General features: G+C 35.9%; 1 protein-coding gene across 13 annotated transcripts in view; it reads right to left on the minus strand.

Annotated features, from left to right (window-relative positions):
- Nucleotides 1-18,037, minus strand: part of DMXL2 (Dmx like 2) — a 173,181-nt gene that overhangs the window by 133,510 nt on the left and 21,634 nt on the right. For all 13 annotated transcript variants that reach the window (XR_012414972.1, XR_012414973.1, XR_012414971.1 and 10 more), the window contains exon 2: nucleotides 1,233-1,358. Coding sequence is in view for 9 of the 13 variants with exons in the window: in XM_005559563.4 (XP_005559620.2) it covers nucleotides 1,233-1,358 (126 nt within the window). In the remaining 4 variants the exon portion in view is untranslated. The remainder of the gene's footprint in view (nucleotides 1-1,232; nucleotides 1,359-18,037) is intronic.

Consider the following 18,037-nt stretch of genomic DNA (forward strand, 5'->3'; position numbering starts at 1 on the left):
ACCTTTTTAAAAAATTTTACTCCCAGAGAATGTGTTCATTGCGATTATCACCCGCACTTGAGCTATTTACTAAAATTCACCTCTGACAACTATCATACAACTTTAGGCAGGCTTAAGCTACCTTGCTTGGCCTAGAGAGAAGAGCAACAAAAAATGAGAGAAACCTGACACTCTCCGTGTTTTCTAAAATAAGTGTAAGCAATGCTTGAGGGTGGGGAGTACCTGGGGGGAAAATTAGAAAAGCAAGAAACGAGTATCAGGAAACACCAGGAAATCCAGTGTTCCAATACTAGGTCAAATGTATCACTGAACTGTCAAGTACTGGTACATTTACACAAATATTATGGCTTGATATGGGCAGTAGGATAGGGCAGGATAAATGGTATAATAAAGTAACCATAATTTACCATTCAGTATAAATTTGTATGATTACTATTTATCAACATGAATATTCTGATTTAACACATCCTTGACCAAATTTGTTACCCAATAAAGAACAATTTCTAGAACACTACAATAGTTTAAACTATTACAATGACTATAGGTAAAAATCTTATTTCTCTGTTCTTGTAGAGACATTCAACTCGGCTACATAAAATTGGCCTTACTGAATTGCTGGAGTATACAGCAAACATGCCATATTGACATGCAACCAAAATTTGATGTACATTATGTTTGAAAATTGTGGGAGAGGTACATATGATGAAATTTTAACTATTTCAAAATAAACCGTCTGTTTTAAAGCCTGAATGAACTATAAGACTCTTCACTCAACAAAAAAAGTTTCATTATGCTAACAGATTTTACAAATCTCTTCCTATATGACAAGCATGATATTAGACATTAACAACTTGCAGAATTTCTTAATACAACTTTGATGTTATAGTATGAGGGATATAAGGGGTGCTAGGTAGAGAAGATAAAAGTTTACTTCCCCTTACTGGCTTAATGGCTGCTAGAAGTAGTAACTGGCAGAACGTCAGTATGCACAGGATTGTAAGGCCTACAGATCTTTGAAGACAGTATACATACCGCTGTAGAACAACTGTCAAATTATCAGTTTAATGGCACTTTACAATCTGTATAAACCTATCGCTTTACAACTTCTATTAACAGCCACCCAAGCAATACATAAGAAATTTTAGACAAGCTTTGCATAAAAGGATGAGAATATTCTGAGATTATTAAACACATTTTTAAATGACATTTAGTAAAGAAATTAAATCCCTTACTCTTCCTTGTTGGTTAGAACACTCCACACAGCTGACTTGGATGTTTCCATGCTTAGCACCAGGAATGATCTGTACACATTCAAAGTCATTTGCCAAAATAACAATATCACAGCCTGATCCATATGCCTAAAAAAAAAAAAAGTTTTACAATATATAAGATACATAACTTTTGAAACCTTATTACATAATATTTTATCTTAGATTTTATTGCCATTATAAAGTATACCTTGGGACATTTTCCAAAATAGTTAATATAAGAATATCAATTTCTAAATAAGAACATTAAAAATCACATGAAAAAAACTGATGACACTCCATGCATTATCATTCAACAACTGTTACTAACAGGAAAAGGGTTCTTCCAGTTCTTAAACATGACATCCTCTGTTCCTGCAGGTCATAAATTATTCTGTTTAGACTTTCTCTCCAAAGTTCATCTCAGTAAACCCTAAAGTATAAAAGCTCCATCTAAAAATACTAAGACATTGAAGACTGCAACTGTGTTCCCAGGGTTCAAACCAGACTTTAGAAACATCAAGATGGAAATCAGGCATGCATTTTCCAACACAATTCCACATGCCTTAAAGAGCTAGTGAAGTAGACATGAACAACAAAGGCAGAATTACATGTACTAAGGCAATGGCTAAACTTAAATGCATCAATGACTCAAATGAATCCATAACGCAGCCTGCCTCCAACATCCACCATCCATCCCCAACATCATCAGGCCTGAGGGAGAAAGGAAACCAACCCAAAGTTGTTTTACCAAAGGTAAAAAAAAAAAAAGTCAAATAAAACATAAAATGAACAAATTTATATAGAATATTGGGCAAATATCCCTATATGGTCTGGAAATAGACTACAAAACAGAAATTGTTGGGAAAATTCCCATGTCCAACTCTAATAAGTAAAACCACACATTTCTTCCTATTGCAACACTTCTTGCTGTATGCTATTCCTGTTTTGCAACGTTGTGAATTTTATGACATAAGGGTCAGAGAGTGGGGACATTTTTCTTTTTCTTCCCAACTATTTATGATTAAATATTCAAAACAACCTAACAACCCAATTCTCAAAAGAAAAGCGCCATTAAAAGCAAGATAAACATAAAACTTATGAAATGGTATTTTCCTCTCTGCTTCCACACCCTTAAGCAATGTGGTTATGACCTACAAAATAGAGATATCCAATAGCAGGGCTGACATGTGATGACATCCGAATCAGTGACCCATGCCCTGAAGGGGTCCATATAAGGCTGCTAATGAAAGACGGAAATGAAGATAAAGACCAGACAGGAAGACAACATTACTTCTACTAAAACTTCCAGTGTTACCAAAATCCTGCCGTAACCACTATATAAAACATCTTAAACCATGTGTTTATAAAAATCAAAAAGTTCACCAAAAGAAAAGCAAAGACAGAATTTTAAGCAAGAAAAATAGAGAAAAATCACTCGCAAGAGGAAATGATCACTTACATTCTTACAGACAAGGCAGACTTGGTTATACCATGAATTCACGAAAGCCAAACTGAAGAATACTGAGTATATGCAGAAGAAATGTTTCAATCACCATGCTGATTTTTAAAGTATAGTATTAAAATAACAAAAATCATCTTACACTTGAGTAGCAATTTCAAAATTTCCAACATGCCTTATGTCATTATCTCAGCAAAGTGGATTCATGGAAAAAGCACAGACTTTATCTAGTTTGAAATCATACACACAGTTTTCAATTTTGGTTATGCCATGCTGCGCTATCTTAAGAAAGTTATTTAAGTTCCCTGAGCATTTCCTCATGGTAAAATGAAGCAAATAATACTTGTCTCTTAGGATACTTATGAACACTAAAATGGAAAATGTACATAGTCATTTAAGTAACAGAATAGTGCACCAAGTCTCAAGTCTGGGCTAGTGACTGGGAACACTAAAGTACAAGACATGGTCCCAGTTACTCTAATGGGGAGATGACTAGGTAAATTACTAATTAAAGCTAAATGACAAACTGCCACGACAGAGATAGCCATAAAATACTAGAAGACAGAAGAGGTACTCAACAAGTGTTGTATCATTCTCTCTTTAATCTTTGCAACAAACCTGGAAGGTAGATATTATCATTATATAAAGAAAAATTCAAGTTCATTAATTTGCCCAAGATTACAGTTACTAAATGCAAAGTGTTCAAACTCAGGTCCTTACAATTTTTACATTCTTTTCCCTACATTATATATCAAAAAGACATAAAGCATTCCAGATAAATATTAGTACACTTTGTTTCTCTAAAGATGGGCCATCCCTAGCAATTGCTACTTAAGATAAATTCACTCTTACAGCTCAGTCACTGAAAAGGCTTTTTACTCTTCCCTAGATAACCATAATTGCCTGATGTTTTCCAGAGGATGTGTACTATACTCCATTTTTCTGATCCGGCAATAGTTCAAATTGGAGGCATCAAAATCACCTAGGAAACTTGTCAAAAACACAGATTGCTCGGTCCCACTCCAGACTTTAAATTAAAATCTGCATGGATAAAATAATTTGGCAATATCTATCAAAATCTTAAATACAATATACCTTTTGATCAAATATTCCCTATTTTACCCTAATAGTCCCTATTTTGCCCTACTTATATACATATATGTATAAAAGTTTGCCAAAATATATGTAGGACATTCAGTGCCTCAGTATTTATAGTAGCAAAAACTGAAAATAATTATACCACTCATCAGTGAGGAGTAGTTAAATAAATTACTGAATTACATTGGAATACTATACAGCTACCAAAGGTTAAGAGGTTGGGTACAGTGGCCCATGCCTGTAATCCCAACACTTTGGGAGGCCAAGGCAGGAGGATCACTTGAGCCCAGGAGTCCACGAATAGCCTGGGACACACAGTGAGACTTCATCTCTATAGAACATCAAAAAATTAGCTTAGCATGGTGTCACATGCCTGCAGTCCCAGCTACCTAGGAAACTGAGATGAGAGGATCACTTAAGCCCAGGAAGTCAAGGCTGAAATGAGCTATGATTGCACCACTGCACTCCAGCCTGGGTGACTAAGTGAGACCCTGTCTCAAGAAAAGGAAAAAAATAGAAAGTTTAAAGACCACAGGTTTAGAATGGTTTCAACCCCCCTACCAAACTAGTAATTCCCATCAAAATGGAACAACGTATGTCTGGTGCTAGTTTCCTGTTGAACCAGAGTTAGGCAATGCCTACCATTTTATATAATAACCATGATTAATGCTAGAATGGAATCTCTTAAACTATTGCACACTAACAGCTTGAAAAAGTGCACAGGGGCATTTTCCAAAGAGTCTAATGCATAAATAACCCAAGTGTGGAAGAAAAAGGGACTCATATAATCAGTCAGTACTGAATCACGTGTATTCTGTAATTGAGGGCCCATGAGATTTTAACGGCTTTAAGGCATGTTTAATGTCTGTCTGGTTCTCACTATACTGAATGGTTCATCAGAGCAAGGACCTCACCTTGTCCTTGTTTACCACTGTAGTTCCAACACCTAGCACATAAGCAGCTCTCAATCAATAGCTGTGTAATAAATTATTAAGTCTTTCTAACCGAATGTCTGGCTCCAGAAGTCTAAGCACTTAGAAACTTAGTCAAAGAACATGGAGTTGAAACACTGACACTGTCTTGTTGCTAACAATTTGGCCAACCTATCCTCATAAGCTTAAGAAAAGAGGGAGAGATTTTGACTGATTTTTCAGCTAACAGTATCAACAAATGTAGAAGTTCTACTAGAAGAGAATCTACCTAAGCCTTCCTTATAATTTACCATTTACTGAATACCTACTATGATCAAGCTGTTTTGCTAGGATCTTTACAAAAATTATCATTATCTTCACAGGCCTGCTTTTGAAGACGGAGAAACTGAAGCCCAGAAAGGATAAGTAATTTCCCCTAGTTCACAGAATGAGGATTCATTTGCTTCACAGTAAAGTTCCTGCTGTTTCCACTGCACTGCCCTACCTCTAGTCCATGAAGATCTTGTTGGTGCTAGAAGGAGTCTGTTCATCTTTGTAATCCCAATTAATTTACCACATCATGGAGCACAGAATAAGCATTCTGTAAAGACCAACAGTTTACACAAAAGCGATAATTTACTCAAAAGATTCCCATTCTCTCAATTTTAGACAGATCAAAAGTGATTTTGTTCCATTCTTTTTCAGAATCCAGTATTACCAGAGGAAGAATGTATAGTGCAGGAGGAAAAAAGGGTGCTCGTTAAGACTATAAGTAAATACTAAATTGACCCCAGAGAGTATGGATGTGGGCTCCTTTGTGTTAGATAAATGAAATACTTCTGACTAAGCTAAGTTAGTAAAGTTAGTAAACTAACTTCTTCACATGTGGGAGACAGGTCACAGGATTATTATAGAGAGGCAAGGAAAAGGACAGCAAGCCTTTTCTGGAGAAATGGAATCGCTTGACTGGATTATCCCTCCTTGGATTCTTTGTAGAGCTGACCTATGCCAGAGCACAATATACCAGTGTCCTGCTCTTCGAACAGTACTGACCTATAAAACACTTTATCTAGAAATCAAGGATATGGTTCAGTCCCTACGCACAGAGAAGGCCCAAGAAAAGAGGAAGGGTCTTAGAAAAACTGTTTTCCTTCCATTCATGTGGGAGGATTTGTTTTATAAAAGTACTAAACGGATGATAATGATTAGCTGATATTAGTAATTCATAACTAAGAGATAATTCTGTAGCATAAGCTGTTACATCCAAAATAAAACTTTAAAAATATTAACCCTCACTTGTTATAATCCTATTCTTAGAGACCAAATCCATCCTATTAGGAAAGAGAAAAGTATTCTCTGCTTTGAACATTGAAACTAAAAGTTTTCAACCTGAAGTCTAATAGACGTAGTCACAGATGGCCTCAGTAGGTCTCTGAACTCCTAAAAATTGTATTTAAAGTTGTGTGAATGTGTTTCTTTTCTTTGCTGTGGTATTATTACCACAATAAAGATATTGCTGCTTTCTTTAGAGCAGGGGCCCCCGATTCCTACCACCAGTCCATGGCCTATGAGGAACTGGGCCTCAGAGTAGGAGGTGAGCAGTGAGTGAGTGAGCATTACTGCCTGAGCTCCACCTTCTGTCAGATCAGTGGTGGCATTAGACTCTCATAGGAACGCAAGCCCTATTACAAACTGCACATGCTAGGGACCTAGGTTGCATGCTCCTTATAAGAATCTAGTGATAAACATAATGTGCTTGAATCACCCCGAAACCATACCTCTCCCTCACCACTCGCTGTAGAAAAACTGTCTTCCACAAAACCAGTCCTTGGTGCCAAAAAGGTTGGAGACCGCTGCTCTAGAGGGTTTAATGTCCTCATGAACAATGCAAACTTTGGGATCACTGACAACTACTGACAGATGCGTCTAAATTTAAAAGACAAAAAAAGCACTGATAAGGAGTATTAGACATGTTAAGAGGACTTTTAATATGCAGTATGAAGAGGCATAACACACTCACTCAGTCTTCTCTAACTTTAGTTTTATATATAATTGTCTTAACTACATTATTTTCAGAAAAGAAAACTAATACTCTAATCCCACAAACACTTCTAATTTCTCAAATTTCCTTTATGTCTCAGATAAATTGAAGTGGAGAGTAACAAAATGAAAACTTTTAAAAACCTTAAACAAACATGACCACATTTCCTATGAAACTACAGCATACAATAGATTAATTACATTGCCATTTACTATAGAATAGTTGGATGTTTTAACATCCTGGAAGTTACAGGGTCAAAGTTTGAGATCATTGATAACTACTGGTATGTGTCTAAACTTCAAAAACCAAAAAAAAAAAAAAAAAAAACCCTGATAAATGAAGGTGTATTAAGCATGTTGACAGGTTTAACGAAGTACTATAATCTTCCCAAGAATACTATATCAAGAGTGTTACTATTAAACTCCCACCTCTCCCTGGGAGTGAGTTTTGATCACTGTCAATATGTCTACTTTTCTACAGAAGAAGGCACATCTTATTAAGAGTTAGAAAACCTACTCAACATAGTGTTAGAAGTTCTGGCTAGGGCAATCAGGCAAGAGAAAGAAATCAAGGGTATTCAGTTAGGAAAAGAAGAAGTCAAATTGTCCCTGTTTGCAGATGACATGATTGCATATTTGGAAAACCCCATCATCTCAACCCAAAATCTCCTCAAGCCGATAAGCAAATTCAGCAAAGTCTCAGGATACAGAATCAGTGTGTAAAAATCACAAGCATTCTTATACACCAATAACAAACAGAGAGCCAAATCATGAATGGACTCCCATTCACAATTACTTCAAAGAGAATAAAATACCTAGGAATCCAACTTACAAGGCATGTGAAGGACCTCTTCAAGGAGAACTACAAACCACTGCTTGATGAAATAAAAGAGGACACAAACAAATGGAAGAACATTCCATGCTCATGGATAGCAAGAATCAGTATCGTGAAAATGGCCATACTGCCCAAGGTAATTTATAGATTCAATGACATCCCCATTAAGCTACCAATGACTTTCTTCACAGAATTGGAAAAAACTACTTTAAAGTTCATATGGGACTGAAAAAGAGCCCACATTGCCACGGCAATCCTAAGTCAAAATAACAAAGCTGGATACCTGAATTCAAACTATACTACAAGGCTACAGCAACCAAAACAGCATGGTACTGGTACCAAAACAGAGATATAGACCAATGGAACAGAACAGAGCCCTCAGAAATAATACCACACATCTACAACCATCTGATCTTTGACAAACCTGACAAAAACAAGAAATGGGGAAAGGATTCCCTATTTAATAAACGGTGCTGGAAAAACTGGCTAGCCATAAGTAGAAAGTTGAAACTGGATCCCTTCCTTACTCCTTATACGAAAATTAATTCAAGATGGATTAGAGACTTAAATGTTAGACCTAAAACCATAAAAACCCTAGAAGAAAACCTAGGCAATACCATTCAGGATATAGGCATTGGCAAGGACTTCATGACTAAAACACCAAAAGCAATGGCAACAAAAGCCAAAATTGACAAATGGGATCTAATTAAACTAAAGAGCTTCTGCACAGCAAAAGAAACTACCATCAGAGTGGATAGGCAACCTACAGAATGGGAGAAAATTTTTGCAATCTACTCATCTGACAAAGGGCTAATACCCAGCACCTACAAAGAACTCAAACAAATTTACAAGGAAAAAGCAAACAACCCCAGCAAAAAGTGGGCAAAGGATATGAACAGACACTTCTCAAAAGAAGACATTTATGCAGCCAACAGACACATGAAAAAATGCTCATCATCACTAGCCATCAGAGAAATGCAAATCAAAACTACAATGAGATACCATCTCATACCAGTTAGAATGGCAATCATTAAAAAGTCAGGAAACAACAGGTGCTGGAGAGGATGTGGAGAAATAGGAACACTTTTACACTGTTGATGGGACTGTAAACTAGTTCAACCATTGTGGAAAACAGTGTGGCGATTCCTCAAGGATTTAGAACTAGAAATACCATTTGACCTAGCCATCCCATTACTGGGTATATACCCAAAGAATTATAAATCATGCTGCTATAAAGACACATGCACACATATGTTTACTGCAGCACTATTCACAATAGCAAAGACTTGGAACCAACCCAAATGTCCATCAATGACAGACTAGATTAAGAAAATGTGGCACATATACACCATGGAATACTATGCAGCCATAAAAAAGGATGAGTTCGTATCCTTTGTAGGGACATGGATGCAGCTGGAAACCATCATTCTCAGCAAACTATCACAAGAACAGAAAACCAAACACCGCATGTTCTCTCACTCACAGATGGGAATTGAACAATGAGATCACCAGGACACAGGAAGGGGAACATCACACACCGGGGCCTGTTGTGGGATAGGGGGAGCAGGGATGGATAGCATTAGGAGATATACCTAATGTAAATGACGAGTTAATGGGTGCAGCACACCAACATGGCACAGGTATACAAATGTAACAAACCTGCACGTTGTGCACATGTACCCTAGAACATAAAGTATAAAAAAAAAGAGAGAGAGAAAAATAATTACAAGAAGGAGATACCATTTATTAAAAACCTACTGGGTGAAGGATATTATACTATTTTCATTCTATATTCCTAATCTTTCTTTCAAGACTGCAACAGTCCTAGAAGTTGGTTATTAATCCCACTTTAATATTTTTGAAATCGGAATTTCACAGGATTTAATCAAATTTCTAAGTCACAAGGTAAATACATGACTATAATTCAAACTCAGCCCTCTTTACTGTTTTTTCCACTTCACTAATGACATTTTTCTATTGTTTTGTCTTCTGTTGCTCAAATTTTTTGCTCTTTATTGGTTAATTACATTTCAATTCTTCACTTCTGCTGTATCTTTGCTCATAAACAAAAAAACTAATAAGAAGACACGGTTGTCTGGGCTTTGATGGTTACTTGGTTGCACCAAGAGATCTTACAGAAAGAGTCTTAAGAGGCCAATGTTGACATACGAAAAATCTTACAACCAAGAGGACAAAACCCAGATTAACAAAGATTTCCCAGAAAACACCCATTCCTTCTCTCCATTTTAGTTACCTAATTAAAATCCTAGCTCTTTATGATACTCTCAGAATTATTAATTTCTAAAAGGACAAATAGGTTTCCTTATTAAATACATTCCTGATTAAGCAAGAAATTTCACAAGTCACATATCCATTGAAATCATGTACAAGGTAAATAAGGCACATAAAATGTTTAATTTTAATGTTTTCAGTAACAAGATTTTCTTTTTCATAGAGGAAATAACACATTTACTAAATTTTAAAATTAAATATAAGAAAATGAAGTCATCTTCTCATCCTGTTCACCCTTCTTACCCCACCCCTCCTCATTCCCAGGAAGCAATTACTTAATAATTACCTATGAACTCTTCCTGAAATGTTCAATATATAAAAGTATATCTTTTATAAATCTTCTTTTAACATAAATGGGATCATGCTATACACAATTCTGCCACTTCTTTTCCACTTAGTTAACAATGCATCTTGAAGAACTTTCTACATCAGCACAGAGGAAATTACTTCATTCTTCTTAATAGTTGCACAGTATTAATATTTCATGTTGTGGCTTTGCCATAATTTTGGTTGTTTCCAGTCTTTTACTATTTCAAACAATGCTTCGATGAACATGTATGCATAGATGATATATGTGTATGTGTCCAAGAATCCCTACAGGATAAATTCTAAGATATAATATGCTGGATCAGTGATTAAAATTAATTGCAACTGCAAATTGTCTTCCAAAAAGATTATAGCCCAAAGGTATATAAAAGTACCTATTTCTCCAGTTACTCACTAACCCCAGTCATTATCAAATGTTTTAATCTTTCCATTCCAACAAAACCTGACATCTCCCTGTTCTAATATGTATTTTTATTAGAAGATAAGCATCTTTTCATATATTTATCAGCCATTTATATTTCTTTCTCTGTAAACTGACTATTCATATTATTGGTCCATTTGTCTTTCTGCAATTTTTCACACCTACAAACCCTTACCATTATTAACTCCCACCCACCACCAGGCACCGCCAATTCCAAGATAAATAAAACTCCGACCATTGAGATATAAGTTCACACTACAGTAAGAAAAGCAGGGAAGGGGTAGCATTTGAGTAAGTTCTTTTGTCCACATGATTGAGAACACACTTTACTGATATGATTCAGTTATTCTAACTGCCCAAAGTCCACTCGAGAGTGCTGAATAAGCAAAATAAACACATGAAAAAGGAACTAAACAGCATGAAGAAAGCTTAGAGCAAAAAAGTTTAACATAAGTCAATGATGAGTACGGAAATGTTGGAAATAACCTAATAACAACTGCTTGTGTGGTAATCAAAGGGACCGTTCCTCTTAGAAACAACTTGTATCAGAAAAAGCAAAATTAACAAAATCTAACCAAGTAGCAGTAGAAAAAAGCAAAGCTGTGGGTGGTATGTTGAGGGAAACATAAGACAGAGCTTGACTACAAATATGTAAAAACAAAAATCTATGGCCAGCAAAAAAACAACAGAAGAAAACTTAAGAAAACATTCTAAGTGTTTATGAGTAAGTGGTAAAAGGCAAAATGATTTCAAATTTCTTCCTAACTACTCCAAAACAGCAACTGGCCTGAAAGAAAGAACTTTCTTTATAAAAATAAAATTTTAAATTTAGACTTTAAAAAGAGTAATTTAATGTTACTAAAAAAAACTCGCCAATTTTGATAATTTACTAATAGATGGAACTATAACAAACTTCTAAGTACTAAGCTAAAGAGAAACATACTTTTGGTCCAAACTAAGTCTATTTACATACCTCTGATAAAGAAGAAAAATGTGTTTTTTTGTTTACTGGTGGTAGTAATATCTGAAAGGAAAATGAGACCTTGAAAAGCAAAATACGCAATAATTATTTGCTCTAATTAACCATTATAAAACCAACTCTATCTCCAGCTTGCCTACATTCTCAATAAAAGGTAGATCCAGAAGTGGAAGTCAAAAATCTTATCTCTTATATTTTATATGTCAGTACTGTTAATAACTATTTATATGTCAGTGTCAAGAATAAGCCATTCAAAGTATTCATTGTCAAAAATCTCTAAAATAAAATAAAATAAAATAAAATAACAGCAATACTGTAAAAATCAGCCCCATGGCCTGGCCAACATGTACAAAAACCTACAGTCACCTTTTAGCCTCAAATTTATTCTCAAAAGCTTGGAGTATGTAACAATTGCCTTCGTAACAAATAATGAAGTAAAATACTACTTTTTAAAATAGCTACTTCTAAAGAAATAAAAAGAACATTTTTAAATGACCCAATATTGTTTAGGGTTTTTTTTTTTCTTTCTGAGATAAGGGCTCACCCTGTCCCCTAGGCTGGAGTGCAGTGGCACAATCTTGGCTCTCTTCACCCACCACCTCCCAGACTCAAGCAATCCTCCCACTTCAGCCTCCCAAATAGCTGGGACCACAGATGCAAGTACCACACTCTGTTAATTTTTTTTATTTTTTGGTAGAGACAGTATTTTATCATGTTGTCCAGGCTAGTTTCGAACTCCTGGGCTCAGGTGATCTGGCCAGGAGCGCTGGGATTACAGGCCTCATCCTCCTAAAGTGCTGTGAGTTACCAGCGTGAGCCGCCACACCAAGCCACAATACTGTTTCTCAATTTGTTCTTAACACATTTCACATTTGAAAGATTTAAAGTTAATTGTATATTATGTCATATATACCAACATTAACAGGTAATATTTATGACAACTTCAAATTATTTTTGTAACTATTGGAAATTTCTGGAAAACCATTTAATCTAAATGTTGGTATTTTGAGGGAAATGGTCGTAAATGTCCCAAAAAATTTGCTTAATATGATTAAACTATTAAATTGTAATTAAACTTCCAACACCTTCAGTATGATGGAAAGAGCATATTCCTGAGAATCTAGAGGAGCTAACACTATAATAATGGGTACATCACACTCTTCCTATGGATGTTTCCTTCAGCAGTCAAATGAAAGATTTCAGCTAGATCACTTGAGACCCCTTTTTTAGACAGTATTTCTGTGACTGTACACAAATTTGCTTCAAAAAGTCTCCAAAAGATTAAATAATCCAGTGTGCACTATTTTATATAGAGCTGTAGGTAAGCAAACACAGTATGTTCTTTACTTTGTGACGTTTTCCCTCCTCACAGATGGCAGAATTAGAGGATGGTCCAGAATAATGACTAATAGCCATCTGGAAATGATGGTGGCTAATAACCAGCTGGAAAAGATGATCTAAGCCAATCAAAGTCTACTCAAGGAAATTTAAACCAAAAGACCCAGAGTTACCAGAAAGAGTGGAGCTGAAAAGTCATGCACATTCAGGAACAAGGCAATCATTAAGAATCATGTGCAACGTGAAGAGGAACTCACAAGTTTCAGAAGCAAATAGATCAGATGCCCAAAGACAAGAAAGACCTATGAGAAAACAATGCATAAAACCCCTAAGACAAAGCAGTTGATACTACCTACCAGCTTTCTATTTCCAATTACTCTGAAGTTCAATTGCCCTTCCTTGATGGTTTATTGTGTATCTTAAAATAAACCTTGCTCTTACTTCAGTACATCTGTCTCTTGCCCTGACTAGAAGCAAAACTGATACAAAGATTAGGGATATACAGAGCAGGGCTTCAAAGAAAATGTGGATTTGGCCATGAAATTAGGGTAAGGAGTACAGTGAGAATGCTGGGAGGAAAAGAGCAAAACAGGATATATATAGTGAGAGGAGTTACTAAAGTTATCTGTGATCGCTTGGAACCCAGAATATGTGATTGCAAGGCTTTTCAGCATTAGATAGCTAAATGTACTTTTTTCAGCCTTTAATAAAGAATAGAAAAAGTAATGAGCAAGAGTATGGTACAGCATCAAACCATACAGCTTTTCTGGAAAACAAATTGGTATCGTGAATTAGGAGACTATAAAGAGATTTAAATAGAGTACTTTGATTCAGTTAGTCTGTTTTTAGGACTTGATCCTAAGAAAACATCCAGACATGCAAACAAAGATCACAATTAGTATTAATAACAGTTTATTGCACAATTATGTAAAGTAATAAAAAAGGGAACAATCTGAACAACACATAATAGAAAAATTATGCTTTATCATGTCAAATGTATTATTCACCTTATTCACAGGCCTTTCTAGAGAAAAGTGCCCCATTTACAGTCCTTCTGAAAGGGCAGCCCTGGCAGACCACGTGATCAACACCCACAGTATAAAACTGACTGGATCCGGGGTTGACACTTGATTCCAAAGACCAAGAATTTAATACCAAAAGCTGTAGGCTGGCCAGCAAGCTATGATGCGGTCTGGCTTAAAAGAGTGAATTGGGCCAGATTCTACTTCCTAGATATTCAACTAGTAAAATCAAGAAATGTAGCAGGTAGTAACAGGCACTAAAGCCAAAATGGCTTTATGTACACAGAGGCCAAGGCGTTGTGATTTTCATGTAAGCCAGTTTTAATAGCCCGTACACAAAAGAGGCACAGACACTGTAAGAGACCACACAGCCCACTAGGAAGAGTAAGCAGTCCACAGAAATGAGTCCCTGATAACTGAGGCTCAGCTGTACTACAACTTGTGTTACAAGATTCTTCGAAGATTTGTCTTCTATTCCCTTTTCTATATCCTTACAATAAATTTCCCATTACTAAGGTAATCTGCCTTGACTAGTTCCATTTAACTTTTTTTTTTTTTTAAGAGATGGGCTCTCACTATGTGTTAGCTGGACTCAAACTCCTAGGCGCAGGTGATCCTCCCACCTCAGCCTCCCAAGTAGGTGAAACTACAGGCATGCCACTGCACCCAACTTCCATTTTAACTCTTTATTCAGCAACTATTTATAATATGGTAACTGCTAAGCATTAAGTCAACAAATGTCTACTGAGCAGTTACGCTAGACCAGGCACGAAGGGCATAACATGGTAGAAAATACACACAGGATCCTGCCACATGTGCTTATATTTTCCCAGGATAGGAGGAAAGAGAGAGAAATGGACAATAAGTTTTTGTTTGTATTTTTTTAATCTGTAAAGCCTTGAGATTCTCATTAAAAATAGTAGACAAACATGCACCTATATAATCCCTCACAAAACCCACTAAGACAATGTTTTAAATTTAGAGGTGTACCTAAAACATACTCCGCAAAGAATAAATTAAAGTGAGCACATGCGTAACCACCACCCAAGTAGAGAAGAGTATTTCCAGCAACTCAAAAGATCATCCGCCGTCCCTTCCAAATTACACTTCTCCCTCTCAAGCAAAAGTAGCCACTACCCTTTTTGGGAAATCACCCCCTTACTTTTCTTTGTAGTTTTTCCACCTCTGTATGCATGCCTAAACAAAATGGTTTAGTTTTGCCTTCCCTCTGAACCTTATGTAAATGGAATCATACTGTATGCTTTTCTGTCTCTTTCCCTGAACATTAGGTCAGAAGTTTATCCATGGTGCATGTAACTGTGATTCACTCATTTTCATTTCTTATTAATATTCCCTTGTATGTATCACAATTTATCCACTCTAATGTTGACAGGCATTTTGCCTATTACATACAATGCTGCTCTGAACATTCTTGCAGGGAAATTCCACATACGTGCATGCATTTCTCTAGAATATATACACAAAAGAGGAACTAATGTATCACAAGTTAGGTATATCTTAAATTTTGGCATTAATGCTAAATTGTTTTCCAAAATAGTTGTACTAATTTATACTGTCACTAGCAGTGCATGAGAATTCCCATTACTGGACATCCTTGCCATCACCAGATATATGTGAGAGTTAGTAATTTTGTACAAATCTGTTAGGTATGTAATAGAATCTTCTGATTTCAATCTGTATTTTTGTGATTATTAACGAGCTATGGCTCCTTTTCAAATGTTTACTGGTCATTTAGATTTTCTCGTGACGGGCCTGTTCAAATCTTTCATCCATTATTATCATTTTCTTATTTATTTGTAGGTATTGTTATATTCCGGCCACTAGTCCTTTGTCAAATATAGATGTTGCAATTCTTTTCTCCAGCTCCACAACTTGCATTTCACTTTTAATGCTATCTTTGAGGAAGTTCCTAATTTTAAAGTAGTCTAATTTATCATTCATCTCTTTTTTTATGATACAGTACTTCCTTTACTTTTAATTTTTTATTTTGACATAATTTCAGGCTTACAGAAAGTTGTAAAGTTATACAGTTATACAAAGTTATAAAAAGTTACCATATACCACATTCCCCAAATGTTAATATTTTACATCTGTTTTATCCTTGTCTCTATATACACAGACACTTTTTCCTGACCATTTGCAAGTTGCAGGCATGATTACTTTTTCTTCCTTAATACTTTAATATTTCCTCTTTAAAATATCTTATATGACCACAGTACAATTATCAAGATCAGGCAATGGATACTGATAAAATACTATTATCTATAGAGCTTATTTAGATTTCTTGAACTGCTGCAATAGTATCCTTTATAGTAAAAGATAATTCCAGATTAAGTGTTTAGCTATCATGTCTTTTTAGACTCCTTTAACCTGGAGTAATTCTTCACTCTTTCTTTGTCTTTCATGACATTAACAGTTTTGAAGAACACAGGCCATTTATTTTCTAGAGTATCTCAAAATTCAGGTTTGTCTGATGTTTCCTCTCAATTAGATTTAGGTTATGGGCTTGGGACAGGAATACCACAGAAATGCAGCAACGTTCTTACTGCATTTTATCAGGAGGCACTTCTGTTAATTTGCCCCATCTCTGATGATGTTTACTTTGGACAGTGAATGCAGATAGTATCTTCCAGGTTTCTCCTCTATATTGCTTTTCCTTTATAATCAATAAGTATACTATGGGAATAAATTTTGAGATTATGTAAATATCCTGTTCCTTACTAAACTTTCATCCATTAGTTTTAGTATTACTATGATGGCTGCCAAATGGCAATTTTCTAATTCCATTGTTGCATCATTTGTCAGTTTCCCTCTGTAAAGAAGAGCATTCCTTATTTGTGTACTTATTTATATCAGTAAAAATTCATGAATTTTTATCTTATTCAAAGGGTTATAATCTACTATCACTCATTTTCATACCCAAATTGTCCCAGACTTGGCCAGTAGAAGACCTTTAAGCTAGCTCCTGTATCATTATGACACGCTCTGATCATTCTTTGAGCAATTCCTTACTTTCTGGCACAAGAAATTCCAAATTTATCTTGTTTTTCATGCTCCAGCCGAAAATCAGCTATTCCTCCAAGAAATGCTGGTTCCTCCAAGAAGTGCTGGTTCCTTTTAGTGGACAAAGGTATTTAGAAACCAAGATCTAGATGCCAGTTGTGTTCACTGGTACAGGGGTATCACTGCTTCTAGGCCTCGCAGCTGACAAAGTTAGGAAACAAATGTGTGCATATATTTATGTATGTATCTATAAACACAGACACACACACATCTATTTTCAACTGTCCACTGAAAGGGCTTAGGATCAAAGACACACCAATACAAACATCCCTATCATATCTATGTATCTCTATACCTATACATCATTGTTTTATGTCTGTTTAAATATATACAAATACATGCATGTATACATACATACACATATTATTCATGTAAACACGTAATATATTCATATGTGTATAGACACATACACATCTATGAGGTCACACTAATGCCTCTAATCCAATTATATTGACAAGGTTCATTCTAGCCTTCCCACTTTCTTTTTGAGATGGAATCTCGCTTTGTCACCAGGCTGGAGCGCAGTGGCGCAACCTCGGCTCACTGCAACCTCCACCTCCCAGGTTCAAGCGATTCTCCTGCTGCAGCCTCCCAAGTAGCTGGGATTACAGGCGCAGGCCACCACACCCGGCCAAGTTTTTGTGTTTTTAGTAGAGACGGGGTTTCACTGTGTTAGCCAGGATGGTCTCAATCTCCTGACCTCGTGATCCGCCCACCTCAGCCTCCCAAAGTGCTGGGATTACAGGCATGATCCATTGTGCCTGGCTGTCTTCCCACTTTCTAAACTTGTAACTCTCTTCTTCAATAATGAGAAACCTGGCTCACAATATCCAAAATATATCTATCTGCAATTGTGGTTTATTTGTGCAGTGAATTCCTATAATTTTAGGTTGCCTTGCCATTCATTTCAAGTATAAGTCTGACTTTCTCATTGAAGAATCAGGGCTCAGTCACCCTTAACACAGATTTTAGTCCTCCATT

Source organism: Macaca fascicularis, chromosome 7 (genome assembly GCF_037993035.2).
Source record: "Macaca fascicularis isolate 582-1 chromosome 7, T2T-MFA8v1.1".
NCBI classification, from domain to species: domain Eukaryota; kingdom Metazoa; phylum Chordata; class Mammalia; order Primates; family Cercopithecidae; genus Macaca; species Macaca fascicularis.